We start from the raw sequence: 15,212 nt of genomic DNA, 5'->3' as shown, positions 1-15,212 counted from the left end.
GGAAGGATGTTGACTTGCTGGAAGGAGTCCAGAGAAGGGCAATGAAGTTGATGAGGGGTTTGGAACACAAGCCCTATGAGAAGAGGCTGAGGGAGCTGGGGCTGCTTAGCCTGGAGAAGAGGAGACTCAGGGGTGACCTTATTGCTCTCTACAACTACCTGAAGGGAGTTTGTAGACAGGTGGATGATGGTCTCTTCTCCCAGGCAGCCAGTACCAGAACAAGAGGACACAGTCTCAGGCTGTGCCAGGGGAGGTTTAGGTTGGATGTTAGGAAGAAGTTCTATACAGAGAGAGTGATTGCCCATTGGAATGGGCTGCCCAGGGAGGTGGTGGAGTCACCGTCATTGGAGGTGTTCAGGAGGAGACTTGATGGGGTGCTTGGTGCCATGGATTAGTTGTTTAGGTGGGTTGGATTGGTTGATGGGTTGGACGCAATGATCTTGAAGGTCTCTTCCAACCTGGTTGTTTGTTTTTATTATTATTATTATTATTATTAGCACCAGAACAAGAGGACACAGTCTCAAGCTGTGCCAGGGGAAGTTTAGGCTCGAGGTGAGGAGAAAGTTCTTCACAGAGAGAGTTGTTAGCCGTGGAAATGTGCTGCCCAGAGAGGTGGTGGAGTCACCATCCCTGGAGGTGTTCAAGAGGGGATTGGATGTGGCACTTGGTGCCATAGTTTAGTAGTGATGTGGTCTTGGGTGGCAGGTTGGACTTGATGCTCTTTGAGGTAATTTCCAACCTTATTGATTCTATGATTTTATAATACCTTAACGAAAAGTCAAACTCTGACAGGCAGCAAACTTTATGTTGTAGTACTTTTTAATTTGTCTAAATTTACACTTCTGAAGCATTGTTCAGAGCTGTACAGCAGTGGAGTTTTAGGTCAGAAAAGTTCACGTTTAGTCTAACGTCTTTGTGGGTAACTTATTTCCTTCTGGTCACTTGTTGGTATGGCTAGCAGTCTAGGTGCTGGAATTGTCATCCCAACCATTTCTATTGTAGGACATCTGTATTGATAGTTTTCTCTAATTTTTTTCTCTTATTGCAGAAAATGATCATGGTTTGTACAATAGAAGTGTGGTCACATAGATCTGACTTAGGTATTTTAAACTAACAAAAAATTCCTTCCTCCACATAGAAATTATGTGTTCCAATAGTTTCACTATTTTTTAGTGGTAATTCATAGTAAATAAATTGAGATTAAATGAAATGTATGTGTGACCAGGGTACACAACATGTTAGTAGATGAAGAGACTAGGGTTATTATGTATGTCTTCCTAAGAAAATGAGGCCAGAATTCTTTTCCACACAGCTTGGTTATTCAAGTTGTATTAAAGGTTTAAACACATATAGCATATTTATGCATTTATTTCTGATTTTTCTCACAGCTGCAAGAGAATCCATCTGGTTAGAAAGAGAAGAGAGAGCCCGGCAACATTATGAAAGACACCTGGAGGAACGCAGAAAGAAGCTAGAAGAGCAGAGATTAAAGGAAGAGAGAAGGCGAGCTGCCGTAGAGGAAAAGCGAAGGCAGAGACTAGAAGAAGATAAGGTAAGAATAAATGTCAGGAAAGCCCTTTCCAGCTTGATTTTACAATAAGATACTGTGATTATCAAACTTTTTCTTTAAGAGTTGAGCGAAAAAATGCAACATAAGCCATGGTCAGAATGAAAGAGCTTGCAAAAGAGGATTTAAAGCCTTACTCAGATACTGATTCTTAAAGTGTCCTTTAGCAGTCAAGTGCAGCTAATTTGAGCATGTCAGGGTCACAGTCTATGGCTGTGCACAAGCTCATGCAGAAAAGTAAAAACTGAGCTATTGTGTATGCTTATCTGTTCATTCTTAGACTTTTAGTATAAGGGTAGCTAAACAATAGTTGCCCTGAGAAAACCTTTAAGAGGGAGGTGGTGGAGTCACCATTCCTGGAGGTGTTGAAAAAAGGCTTGGATGTGGCACTTGGAGCCGTGGTTTAGTTGTCAGGAGGGGTTAGGTAGTATGTTGGACTTGATGATCTCTGAGGTCTTTTTCAACCTGGGTGATTCCATGAATGTATCTGTTCTCTAAACCAGAGTGAAATGTGTTCTTGGCTGATTTGTTTCAGTTAAGCTGAGAACTCCATGTAGTATAAATCCTATGTAAGCTGGCTCATCCTTGTGGATATTTGTTTCCAATCTCTCTCACTGTTCTAATATTTCATAGGTGGGAGATACAAGGTGGGAAGTAGTCCTAGGGTAAGTTTGTGTAGTGGCTGCCATAGTAGGGCAACTGTTTTCTCTCTACAGTTCTGCAGGTCTCAAACAGATCTTAATTTTCAAAATCATAGTTAATATTTTTACTTATTTACCACTTAATTGCTGCTTAATCCTGTTCCCAGCCTGTGGCTTAGTAGGCAGCACGTAAGCTTGAATACAACTGCAAGATGCCTTCTAGGTGCGTGGAGGGGAGCAGATTGTGATGAGAACAAACCTAACCCAGTGATATCCAAATGTATAATCCTGTTGTTCTTAAGGAACGACATGAGGCTGTTGTACGTCGCACAATTGAAAGAAGCCAGAAGCCAAAACAAAAGCAAAACAGGTGGTCCTGGGGAGGAGCCCTGCACAGCCGCATTAATAACTCAGGTAAGGAGGGAGGCTTGGTTTGCTAGCCAGTTTCCCTGTCCTGACAAATGACTGGAATTTACTTTGCATCCGTTAAAAGGAAGGATGATTCAGTGTATGCTGGTTTAAATTCTTTGCTCTTGATCTTATTGTTGCTAGCAGTGGCATGTTTCTCACAAGGAGAAAGCCGAACAAAAGTCGACATTTGTTTCAGGAGCTGATTGTAACTCTTACCTTGCTACAGCTTCTTGCTTCTGCTGCTTTGCTGTCCTTTGTGTTTGTGGTGTGCTTGTGCTGTGTCAGTCCTGCGATATGAGCTGCTCTCTGCAAATGCTAAATATCATGGCTCAGGAAAGGTCTGGTGGAAGTTACCAAATAATGAGATTAAAACAGACATGAGGAAGAAAGATTGTTCTTTGTAGTAAGATACCTGTCCCCTGTACAGATACTTTTGGAGATTGAAGTCTATTTTTTAACTTAGAAAAACTTAAAGATGGGCAAATTAAGTGAATTGTAAGTATATGGGTTTCCCCCCATCATCTTCTCTAACTTAATCTGCCAATCATTATGTGTAAATGCCCTGTTAAATATGACTCAAACTCAAAAAAGAGATTTTGTCCTTCCTTTCTTTCACCAGAAAGTGGTACTTAGAATTCTTCTCTTTTTACTCTGTATACATGTCAATGTGTCCAACCTTTCATCAAGAAGAAAAAACAAAACAGTTGAGAAAAGAATGCTCTGAAATCTTTGTCCTATTTAAGTTCAACAAACAGTAATTTTTTGCTTAACTCTGTATAACTTATTTGATTTTTGTTTTCTTTACTGTGAAAAATCATTTTCTTGCATTCTGTCCCTAGGTTATTTTTTTGAATCATCATTCACCTTTCTCGATTTAGCAGGCCTGGAGCACCACTTCAGATCTCTGGGTGGTGCTAGAAAACCTGGTACATAATTGCTGTGGTTTGTTGATTCCTTCACCCATAGCTAGTCCTCAGGAGAGGAGATCATCAGTAACTAAACCACCCTCATGTAGTTGCAATGCATGCTTAACATCATGCTGATAGAGTAGAACTGTAGTTAGTAACAGATTTTTTTCATTATTACCTATTTTTACTGTGGAGAATTACTACTGGCTGACTCTAAAGATTTGGCACAATTCACTGAAATGAAGCATAGTATTCTGCCTGCTGGAATTCAAGGTGACTCATTTCAAATATTGTTGTCTTTTCTAAAACCCTTTTGGCAACTGCTTGTACACAGGATTGCCAATTTTTTCCCCCACATGAGCACAGGCATGTAACCAGCTTCACTGGCTAATGTGTTGCTCGTGGATATTTTTATTGTTGGTGTGGTTTGTTGGTTTGGTTTTGGTTTATTAGTTTATTTATTGATTGATTGTTTTTTTAAACAAAGGAATCAGCAATCTTCTAGGCAATGGATTGCATTTGGACTATTCTATGAATCTTCTTTATAGGATTCATATTGACAGCACTTCAGACACAAATCCACATGCTGAATTTCACTCATTTAGCAAATAATGCTTATAGACGTGAGACAAGTGTTGGTGTGCTAAACACAAGAGGTGACTTTGCATAATGTCATTTGTCTTCAGAAAGCCGTTACATGCAGTACATCCTTTATGCCAAATGTAGAAATGGCTGCACTGATATGCTGTGGGTTTTCTCAGCCATACATTAGGTGTAAGAGACCAGAAACCCTCCCCTCTTCCCACAAATACTGTTCTAACAAAGATCATCTGTGACACATCACGCCCGAGTATCCTGTTTCCACTACTGACTGTCACACAGCACTCATCAATATGCCCCACAGATTAATAGACATAATCTAGCCAGCCTGAAGAAGTCTTGTTCTTGCTATAACACTTAGATTTCTCCTTCCAAAACCCTTTTCTGAGTTTTATCCACCTTCCAATACCCTTTTTCCTAATTCTGTGCCCTCCCTGAGTCATTCTAACTTTACACAGTCAGCAAATAACCTTTCTTCACCCCAGCCAGTTACAGTGAATCCTGTATAGTTCATAGGTCTGAGGAGAGTAAACACATTTTTTCATTAACTGTATTTCTATGAATTTTTTTACATATTTTATGACATTTTTTTCTATCCACTAGATCAGAACAAGGAATACAATGTTGATTTGTCATAAAGAAACAATCCCACAGTGTCCTTCTTCTTGTTGTCAGTGTGCTGAGTTTGTATCAGCTTCCAAAACAGTACGTAGGTATATTTTTGCACACAAAGAATATGAATCAGCAGAGCATCTAGGCATATGCTCAAGCCTCACTGAATTTCAGCATGGTTGAGTGCTTTGCTGAGCAGTGCTGAGCTTCAGTACGTGCTAAAACGTAAGCAAAAGCAGAACTGATTTTCCAAGTGTCTTGTGAATGCTGGATTTACAAGTGGAAATTTGAAATGGAGGACATGTCATTGATGCATGTAGCTCTGTATTTTTGAGAGAATGAAAGCATACAGCTGGTCTGTTCAGTCCAGTCCTCCTCCTCTGCCATTGATAGCAGGTTTCATGGAGGGAACATACATGCACTATGCATGTACAATGTGTATTCTTGAAACAGCCATCCCCCCCCTCAGAAGGGCACAGGCAAATGATGTAATGCTGCTCTAAAATGTACAGAACTTAAAGGAAAAATAAACCCCTTTAGTATTACACATTAAGCACAACATTACAAGCAGTCTAGCCTTCCACAGAAACTCATTTTCCTTAACTCCTCAGCTGTGTGCTGGTTTCGATTGACTAACTGCTACTTCATACACAGCGGGTAGAAAACTACCCTGTGGGGGGAAGTTCAGGACTTACACATAACTACTGAGTTATGGATTCTTAACTAAATCTTTTAATTCCTTTTGTGCTTACCCTTGCTTCCCTTGTGAGCTAGTCTTCTCTTAATCTTTCAGCCTTGTATTGTCATCATATTGACCTTCAGCCTAGTGACAGTGCTGGTCAAATGTGGCCTTTCTTTCAAGTGCTAAGGGTTTCTGTGTTTGGGGATTTTATTTAACGGTTAATGTTTCCAAGCATGTTTGTCCTTCCCAGAAGCTTTCTATTTTGAGTCACAAGCAAGATTTTTGCAAGAATATTGAAAGGAATGAGAAAATATCACTTTGTCTACTGTCATCCAGCTTAGATCCTCCTGTAAAGTCTTCAATTGCAACCTGGTTGAATGAAAACCAATAAGCAGATTATTTGAAACCTGAATGGTTTTGTGCCCAGTCTTTGAGTCACCTGTACAACACCTACTGAGAAGTCTATTCTATTTTGAAAGTTCTTGTGGTAGATCAGGAATGACCTAGTCATGTTTTCCTCCTCCCACTAGTGAGCTAGGAACTTGCACTTTTGCATGTGGGCTGTCAATTAGCATTATCTCCATTTGTTTTAGATCCAGACAGGCGATCTGTTTCAACAATGAACCTTTCGAAACATGTTGATCCAGTCATTAACAAGCGGCTCTCCTCCTCATCTGCAACATTACTAAATTCTCCAGACAGAGGTACAGTTTCAAATGATTAAAAGAAAAAAAAAAAGAACCAAAAAAGGAAAAAAAAAAAGGATAAAAAAAAAAGCAAGAAAGAATGTTCTATACTGGTGTATTACTTTGCACATAAAACAAGCTTCTGAAGTCGTTTTCTATACTTGTCTAAGTGGGAGTGAAAAGACTTCAAATGTGAAAAGTAAATGGTTGAACATTTTTTCCTGTGAGAAGAAACATATGCTTCTTGTTTCTTTAAAAACAAGAGAACTTACCTAAACAATTTTACTTTAGCAAATGATGAAAGCAGTGCTTCTGTCAGGTTTTTAGTAAATGAGGTACAACTCTTGAAAGAATACATCGCTCCACGGTGCATGCAGTCACATGTGACCTTTTATTTGCGTTAGGCCATTTTGTCATTGTTTTGTTTTCTTTTTGTCTTTGGTAGTAGTGACTGAATATTTAAGAACATATTGCATGAAGCTTTCACGCAGTTACTTTATTACCATTTCTTCTTATTTTTATTGAAGAGGTATGAGAGTGTTTTACATGGTCTGTCTATTGACTTTTTGTGTCCAGTTACTCTTCCAAGATTGCTTTGTTTCAGTGTATGTTTTTGATGTTTACGACTCTGCACAACTGATAAACCATCAAGCTCATAAAAAAAATTAACATAGCTGAATTGCTGCCTCTGTTCTGAGGATTTATGAGGTTGAAGCATTGAGCTTAAAGGAGTTTTATAAAATAATGTCTCTTGTATAACTTTTGCAAAGAGCTTTACAGAAAAGAACTTGGTAGGGATTTTTCTTGTCCTCGACTGAGAACAAGAGGTTTTGTCCCACTTCAATCCAGACAAATGCATGTTTTCAAAAGCAATGTTTGGAATGCAATTTTGGTTGTGTTGTAAGACTGATGGTTAGACATCATTATTTGTGTGTCTTAACCAAGTGCCATGTTTTATATGCATGTATGTGTGTGTCTGGTTGATTTGATGAGCCACGTTAATCCTAGTGGGCTAACTTTTTTGTGGAGTCTGGTAACTTGAAAAAAAAATCAGCATTATACTAGAAAATAATTTATTCCAAAACTCCATTATTTTTCCTCCAAATATTGGAGTCCAGTTAGTTGTATTTCTGTTAGCTTTATAGGTGTAGATAGATAGATAGATAGATAGATAGATAGATAGATTCAGGTAGTTGCTGTTCTTTGCCAGAGGATGCTCCTTTTCAAGGATCTTGGTAGTGGTTGGAGGGGATGAGAGCAGTAGACATTAAATAGGAATAGTTTCTTATAGACTGTAACTTACTGTGTTCTAATTCCTGCCACCCACTTCAAATTCAGGAGAAGTTAGACCATGTGACCTCAACCCTCGACAGACCAAATAGTGGATAGTCTAGCAGTAGAGAAATGGAAGGAATATGAACACAATGGTCATATGTCAAAAACTTTAAATGTTGAGGCATTCTTTGGATGGCATTTTCATGAAAACAGCACAGAAATCTTCCTAAGTTTCTTGTGTCTTTTGCAAACTCCAAGGCAGAAGGCAAACCAAATACTAGAGATGCTCCGTTTCTTGTGCAAAATCATATACCTAAAATCTAGTTGAACACATGCCTGGAGAAATACCACTGACCTCTCCAGTGGCCTCAAGGTCTTAAGAGATGTTCTTCCTGCTCCCTATTTCACCTTTCAGGGGGCACCCAATCACACCTTGTAATGCATACTCTTACCTGCGAAACAGCAATCTGGAGATAAGGATGATAAGCTTACCCTAAGTGCCTCATAGCTACCATCCAGAACAAGTCTTTTGTTAAACAGCACTTTTTTACCATTTGAAGGACAGGATTTCAGTTTTTTCCCCTGTTTGTTTTGGCCCAGCAAAAGGCAAAAGTTTTCATTATCTAATTGCCTAATGGCCTGGTTAATTCCTTTTCAAGTATAGTGTTGCTATGTAGCTCTTTATCATAGTTTTACAATCAGGTAGCTAAACCAAGCTTCTTATCATGCTTTTATATTACTGGTACAGGTGTGAGTGGTTGAAACTGAAAGCATGAACAGGTATCCAAGTGGAGGAAGCTCCTGTTGACCAATAAATGTTGATAATTGTCTTCTTTAAGGAAAGCTTAGCAAGTAGGTAATACTTAGATGATGTGGGAGTTACACACTTGCTTATTTTTGAAAAGCAAAGCTTGCACCATAGCTGATTTCCTCCTCCTCTCCGCAGTGCTCTTCTTTTGAACAGGTGATGGTCTCAATCACTGTATCACCTCTGTCTGCCACCTTTACCAAAGAAATTCAGGGATTGGACGTGGCACTTAGTGCCATGGTCTAGTCATGAGGTCTGTGGTGACAGGTTGGACTCGATGATCTTTGAGGTCTCTTCCAACCTTGGTGATACTGTGATACTGTTTCCTATTGAAAGGGAATCTAAGCATAGAGCAATATTCTCCCCATCTACTCCTCACCATGTTTGTGGCTCTGTATGAGCAAACACCACTGTTATCAGTGAATCTCCTTTGTGATGTTCATCAGGAAGCCTGGTAAATCCCTGCCTCCCATCTGTTCCTAGAACTAGTCAGATACTTCTGTTTGCGTACTTGCAATTTATTCTGCTGCTAAACAACTTTTTAGTGTTCAGTTTATATATCCTGAAAACAAATACAGATTATTGTATCAGTTCACTGCTGCTGCCCTCCTGGGACTTTCCATTTACAAGTTAGGCTAGAAAGATATTTAACTTTCTTGTAGCTGGGGGTAGGGGTACTTCCTTACACCACCTTATGTGTGGAAACAAGGAGCATGCTTATGGTGTGGAAAAAAGGAGCAAAGAGCCATAAGAGTGATAGTCTAACACAGCATGCAAGTGAAAAATATCATTTCCTGTCAATCATCAATCATTTCCAAATATCATTGTCTGTCAAATGATTTGAAGAACTAAATCCTGAAAACATCACCCTGAGGCATTAAAACCAGAACCAAAAAAAAACAAGGGGGAAAAAACCCACAAACCCAAAAACCCACACACAAAACAACAACAACAAAACCCAAAACAAACCCTGACCTCATTGTCTTGAAGTTGATCTTGTTATTTTGGGATGTTCTTTGTTTTATATTCAGTTTTCTTCAGTGTGCACTGGACACCAAAGCTCAATGCATTTCTAACCGTATCACCCATGTTACAGAAGGTGCAAGGCAAGAACTGGGGAAATGAAAAGCCACCCACTGTAAGCGAAGATCAGGTTAAAGACCACTTGAAGAATCTGAAGGTGCATGAGTCCATGGGACCTGAGGCAGTCTCACCTCTGTGCTCAGCAAGATCATGGAGCAGATCTCCTTGGCAACTTGCCTAAGGCACCTGAAAAATGAGGGGGTGTTTGGGGGCAGCCAACATGGCTTCACTAATGGCAAATTGTTCCTGAGAAATTTAGTGGCCCTTCTATGACAGGGTAGCAGCATTGATGGACATGGGAAGAGCAACTGATGTTATCTTCCTGGACTCATGCAAAGCTTTTGACAGTGTCCTCCACAACATCCTGGTCTCTGAACTGGAAAGACATGGGTATGACAGGTGGACTATTGAGTGGATAAGGAATTGGCTTGATGATCACACTCAGTGATAGTGAATGGCTCAGTGCTTGAGTGGAGACAAGTGGTGAGTGGTGCTCCTCAGAGGTCAGTACTGGGACCAGTGTTGTTAAACATCCTTGTGTGTGACATGGACAGTGGGATCAAGTGCACCCTCAGCAAATTTGCCAACAACACCAAGCTGTGTGGTGCGTTCAGCACACTGGATCAAGAGGGATCTTGACAGGCTTGAGAGGTGGGCCAATGCCAGTCTCATGAAGTTCAAAAAAAGCCAAGTGCAAGGTCCTGCGCCTGGGTTGGGGCAATACCAAGCACAAATATAGGGTGGGTGAAGAATGAATAGAAAGCAGTCCTGGGAAGGACTTGCTGGTGGATGAGAGCTGGCAATGTACTCTTGCAGTCCAGAAAGCCACCTGAATCCTGGGCTACATCAAAAGAATTGTGGCCAGCAGGTCAAGGGAAGCTATTCTCCACTTCTGCTCTGCTCTCATGAGACCCTACCTGGAGTACTGTGTCTACCTCTGGAGTCTCCAAGACAAGAGGGCATGGAACTGTTAAGAGTGAGTCCAGAGAAAAGACATGAAGATGATCAGAGGGATGGAACACCTCTCCTATCAAGACAAGCTGAGAGAGCTGGGCTTTTACAGTCTGGAGAAGAGAAGTCTCTGAGGAGACCTTATAGCAGCCTTCCAGTACTTGAAGGGGACTTAAAGGACAGCTGGAGAGGGACTTTTTGCAAGGGCATGTGCCAAGGAAAAACAGATTCAAATTGGAAGAAGCTAGGTTTAGATTAGACATTGGGAAGAAATTCTTCCCTGTGAGGCTAGTAAGGCTTGGCACAGATTGTCTAGAGAAGCTGAGGAGGCTTCAGCCCTGGAAATGTTCAAAGGCAGGTTGGATGGGGCTTTGAGCAACCTGGTCTAATAGGAAGTGTCCCTGCCCATGGGCAAGGAGCTTGGAACTAGATGATCTTTACGGTCCCTTCCAACCTAAACCACTCTAGGACTCTGTGATTTGAAGTGTTAATACTGTTGTACCTGGAAGGCTGGGCAAAAGCTTGTTTGGTTGTTGGAGGTTAATGGTGATGCTAAGGACTGTATAGAGTATGTACTCAAAGTGTCAGATATGATGCTTTCAAGCAGCTGTGCATTTAGAAGCCTCAGTATGTGACAACCTTCATCCACAAAGCCAAGGTGTATTTAAAATTAACTCCAATCAAAACCCATTTTAGGGATTTTGGGAGACTTCACTCCAAGCTCCTGGCTAAAACTATTTTGACACCTCTGAATCCAGACCATTGCTTGTATGGAGAAGAGAGTTTTTCTTGGTCTCCCTTAGCTCACTCTTGTTGCGTATCAGCTAGTTCACTTCCAAATACTGCTTCAGTGCTCTTAGTTGGATGCTGGGGGCACAGAATTGCTTCCAGCACATAAGGTTGATATAAGCTCCCCTGTGTTGAGGCAAAGAAAGTGAAACCATACTCACCTTTAGGACAAGTGACATGAGATAGGTGAGACAAGGCAGGTTAGTGTTCTAAATTGTGAGTCTCTTAACTGTGTTCTCTTGAAACTACTTCACCTATGGGACCTCGTGTGTAAGGTCTATAGCTGACCAACAGGGCCATATTACGTTGTGACATTTGCTTACCAGCTGTTTATAGCTGGACAGATGAACTCCAAGAAATTGACAATATACATAGGATTGATTTATTGGCCTAAAATTTCAGAGGTTGCTTTCTGAAGTTGTATGAATTTTGTGTTAAACTACAGCAGAAGATTTTCTCTAGGTTCATCCATGCTCATGCCTCTGAGCCTCACCTAGGAAAGCCTGAGAGCACAAAACAGAATCTGTTGTCTTGCAACTGTAGCTTTAAACAGTGATCATTCTGAGCATGGTGCCTGGAGAGAAGAGAAGCCAATATTGTGTTACTATTGCACCCTGTTTAATGGTAGTTCTGTAATTATCTTTCATCATTATTAAATTATAACTTCAGTGATAATGTATGGGGTAGAATGGTGGTCTCTACAGGGTATTTTGTTTCTCTGTATAACCTGTCCCAATGTAAAATGGAACCATTAATCACAAAAAGCTCTGGCAGTAGTACGTTTTGTAAGGGTATTCATCCAGAGGGCCTGCTGTGTTTGAGAGTCCTGTAGTACTGCCCCTTATTGAGATAGAAGACTTTAGGGAAGCAATTTGAGAAGTGAAAAACAGTAGTGAGGACAGTTTTGGCAGTTATGTTTGCATAGGATGAGGTTGAGATCAGCCCCTCTTTTCACGGGGCTCAGCATGGAGTAGGTTAAAGACAGATTCAGGGCTTATGGCTGTTAAAGGTGATGGATCTCTACCTTTTAAAATGCAAATTAATCTCAAATGTATTACAGCAAATCATTTCAATGAAATTTTTTGGAGACAATCTCATAAATTCAAGCTTCAGTTTTGTTGCCATAAACACCAATCTAAAGCCAATGAATGCTGAGATGAAAGAAAACCTGATTTCACTTGCAACACCCAGATTACTGCTATGATGTAAAATTATCATAATGAACTACTATGGGAACTACTTGAATGTTTTATTTGGTGATGCTCATTGCAATAAACTTGTTGCATCAAAGAAACTTCTAATTCAATACAAAAAATAACTTGCAGGGCTCTTGCAGTTAAAATTTCAATGTTTAAATAGGACCTTTTTTTTCTTTAAAGTAAAGCAGTTTTAAAACCTAAAAGGAATATATTGATTGCCAAGTTAAATTTGCATGAGGCAAGACTGGGGAAAGGAAGGGAAGGGAGTAATTACAGCAGGTCAGTGTGTAGTGTGCTTTCAAAACAGACAGAATGATTCAGAAAACAGGCTCATGCTACAGTTCTAAATTGAAAATTATCATTAGTAGGATTTTTTGACAGAGAATTAATGATCAAATGTATTTACTGCCTTTTGTGGCTTCATTTATTACTGAGACAACCGTAGCTGTAGAGCTGGGTACCTGCAGTTGATAAAACCTCTGTCTTTAACACAGTTCTAGTAGTAAGCAACCTTCCTTGCTTTTATCTAGCTAGGCTGGCAGACTTAGGAAGGTGCTTTAGTAATTGATCTTTTTGTAACTAGAAGACTCTGTACCTCATGTGTAGAAAGAGTTTGGGACACAAACATCTCTGTCAAAGTCTGTATTTAGCAGTGGCAGCTGCTTTCCTAGTACAAAATTACTCGATCCCTCCTAACAGGGAACTTGGCATATGTGCAAAATATCGATATTGATGTGATAAAAATTCTCAACGATGCCAGAGAAAGTAACACAAAGTAAATGTTTAGATATAAGTGTTCCTATGGGAATTCCTCTACTGAAATGGAGTAAAAGTAGAATCAAAACACTAAATGATTGTAAGCTTTTCATCTCTGAAGTCTAATACAAGGTTTTTGTGGTAGGCAGCAGTAAGGACATAATACTTCTGCAGCATGCAGTTATTTGTGCGGTGTCTGAACTAACATCTTGCTTGTATGGTGCACGTTCAGCTCGCCGTCTGCAGCTCAGTCCATGGGAGAGCAGCATCGTTAGCAGGCTCCTGACGCCCACTCACTCATTCCTGGCCAGAAGTAAAAGCACTGCTGCATTGTCTGGAGATGCAGGTAAACTAAAAACAGAGGCTTCATGTCTCAACCACTTCTTTTTCCAGATTCCCTGTGCGATGTTGTAAAGCTGTTGCTCTAATCATGAGTGCATGGTCACATCCTAAAATGAGCTGGAATGTCCATGATTACACTGCATGAAAGCTTGTTTGTGCACTTTGCAATTCCTCTTTCTCTCACCACCTCTTTCTTAATTTCTTTTGCCTCTTTATCAACACAATAAATGAATGCAACACACGCAAGGCAGCAATGTCACACTGTACATGACTGTTTAAGGAAATGTCCCAAGGTTGGAAAGAGCTGGTTCAGTACACCCACTGCTAAAGCTGTGTACTGCTTGCTGTGAAGAGTAGTTTCACTCTACCAGGACACTTCTCACATGGAACAAGTTAAACTTGAAGAAAGATAGGGACCGGTCCCAGGGGATTTAAGACATGTGAAGCTAAATGAGCAGGTTTAGTGAGGTTGTAATAATTGTCAAGTCCTCTGCCAACCCCAGAGCAGCTCTCTAATGTCCTTCTTGAAAGGAAAATTAACATGCAGAAATGAAAAAAATAGATCATCACTTAAAGCCCAGGGAAAACCGTATTCCAATGACAACTAGGGCATACCTGTTTATCATGTATTTTAGGCAGGTGACAGCTGCTGCTTTTATCATAGGATGTTTCGTGGTCATGCACTGGACACTGCCACCACAATAGTGTATTGCTGCGTATGCTAGATGTTTTAACTCTAGACAGGGCCTTTCTTTCTGAGGTGAACAGGACTTTCATTTTAATTAAAGGACACAGCAAGTGAGAAGGAGTGGAGCTCTGCTAAGATTACTTTCAAAGAATCTTTCACTTAAGAACTCTTATAACTAATTAGGCTGCAGTACACGTCAACAGGGGTAGCACTGTAGGAGCAAAACCATGGATGATATTCTACAGACAGTGAAACTGACAAGGAAAGAAATCCTTTCCACTTTTCACAAACAACAGCTTCTAAACTTAATGTCACCTACCAAACAGGGTATTGGAAGCTCTGCTCTTCAGTAGGGAATAATTGAGAAAGCAGTGTCTGAATTTTGAAAGTGGCTACTTTATTGGAGCAAGCATGAAGATTTTGTGTGTGTGAGAGACTGCTGTTGTTTGTACTGCACAATAAGCTAGTCTAAACTGAGTGGAATATTGAGAAAATTGCAAGTAGCAGGAATGACTGACTTGTCAGGCATCAGGCTGAGTTAATTCTCTCCCCTGTGCTAACTGGAGCTGTACCACCGAGCAGAATAATCCATTTGCCAGTTGTATTCAGGTATTATTCTCTAGGAGCAGTAACTGCAGTTCCTTCATGCAGGACACTTCCTGGAGATTAATGATCAGGTGGTGGTAATGGCTGACAGCTGTGCTCTGAGCACTCGGCGCATCCCAGCCTGTCATTATTCCCCAGAAAATTACCCTGCCCTTTGGCTGTAAGGACAAATTACAATACAAAAACCCCAAAATCAAATTAAATATGGATTCACGTCCTCACATTTTAAGTGAGCTATTAGAAGCATCCAGCATAAGAGTACATCTGGATCTCTTAAAAAATAACCCACCAAAATGGTTTTTAAATAATATCAAAAGCTCCTCTGAATAGATGTAATCCTGTATGTACAGGATTCACTGGGAATGCTGCCTAAAGCATTGTTTGGCAACATTGCAAATGAAAATGAGGTGCTTGTCTTTTATGCTTAAGCTGTCATCCTTGGTGGTACCCTCAGATAACCAACTTGCAGCAAGAGAATTGATACTTTTAGAGAATTGATACTTTTAGAGTGAGAACAATGCAAGTTATAAGCTGTTTTATACATGTGTTTAAAACCTTGAGTACTGTGTCCAGTTCTGGGCTCCTCAATTTAAGAAGGACATTGAGAC

At 40.3% G+C, this 15,212-nt stretch overlaps 1 protein-coding gene across 10 annotated transcripts in view; it reads left to right on the top strand.

The window, feature by feature from the left end:
* The window catches only part of MAP7 (microtubule associated protein 7), a 148,530-nt gene that overhangs the window by 104,684 nt on the left and 28,634 nt on the right, over positions 1-15,212 (top strand). For 6 of the 10 annotated variants that reach the window (XM_068150207.1, XM_068150224.1, XM_068150232.1 and 3 more), the window contains exons 4-8: positions 1,389-1,552; positions 2,511-2,622; positions 3,459-3,545; positions 6,015-6,125; positions 13,201-13,314. In XM_068150207.1, coding sequence (XP_068006308.1) covers positions 1,389-1,552; positions 2,511-2,622; positions 3,459-3,545; positions 6,015-6,125; positions 13,201-13,314 — 588 coding nt within the window. The remainder of the gene's footprint in view (positions 1-1,388; positions 1,553-2,510; positions 2,623-3,458; positions 3,546-6,014; positions 6,126-13,200; positions 13,315-15,212) is intronic. The other 4 variants (XM_068150262.1, XM_068150242.1, XM_068150290.1 and 1 more) reach the window with 2 other exon arrangements.

This window comes from Melanerpes formicivorus, unplaced genomic scaffold (genome assembly GCF_026170545.1).
Source record: "Melanerpes formicivorus ecotype bairdi unplaced genomic scaffold, bMelFor1.0.p_v2 SCAF_2, whole genome shotgun sequence".
Classification (NCBI taxonomy): domain Eukaryota; kingdom Metazoa; phylum Chordata; class Aves; order Piciformes; family Picidae; genus Melanerpes; species Melanerpes formicivorus.
The sequence above is the reverse complement of the archived record's forward strand: the minus strand, read 5'-3'. Positions and strand labels throughout refer to the sequence as shown.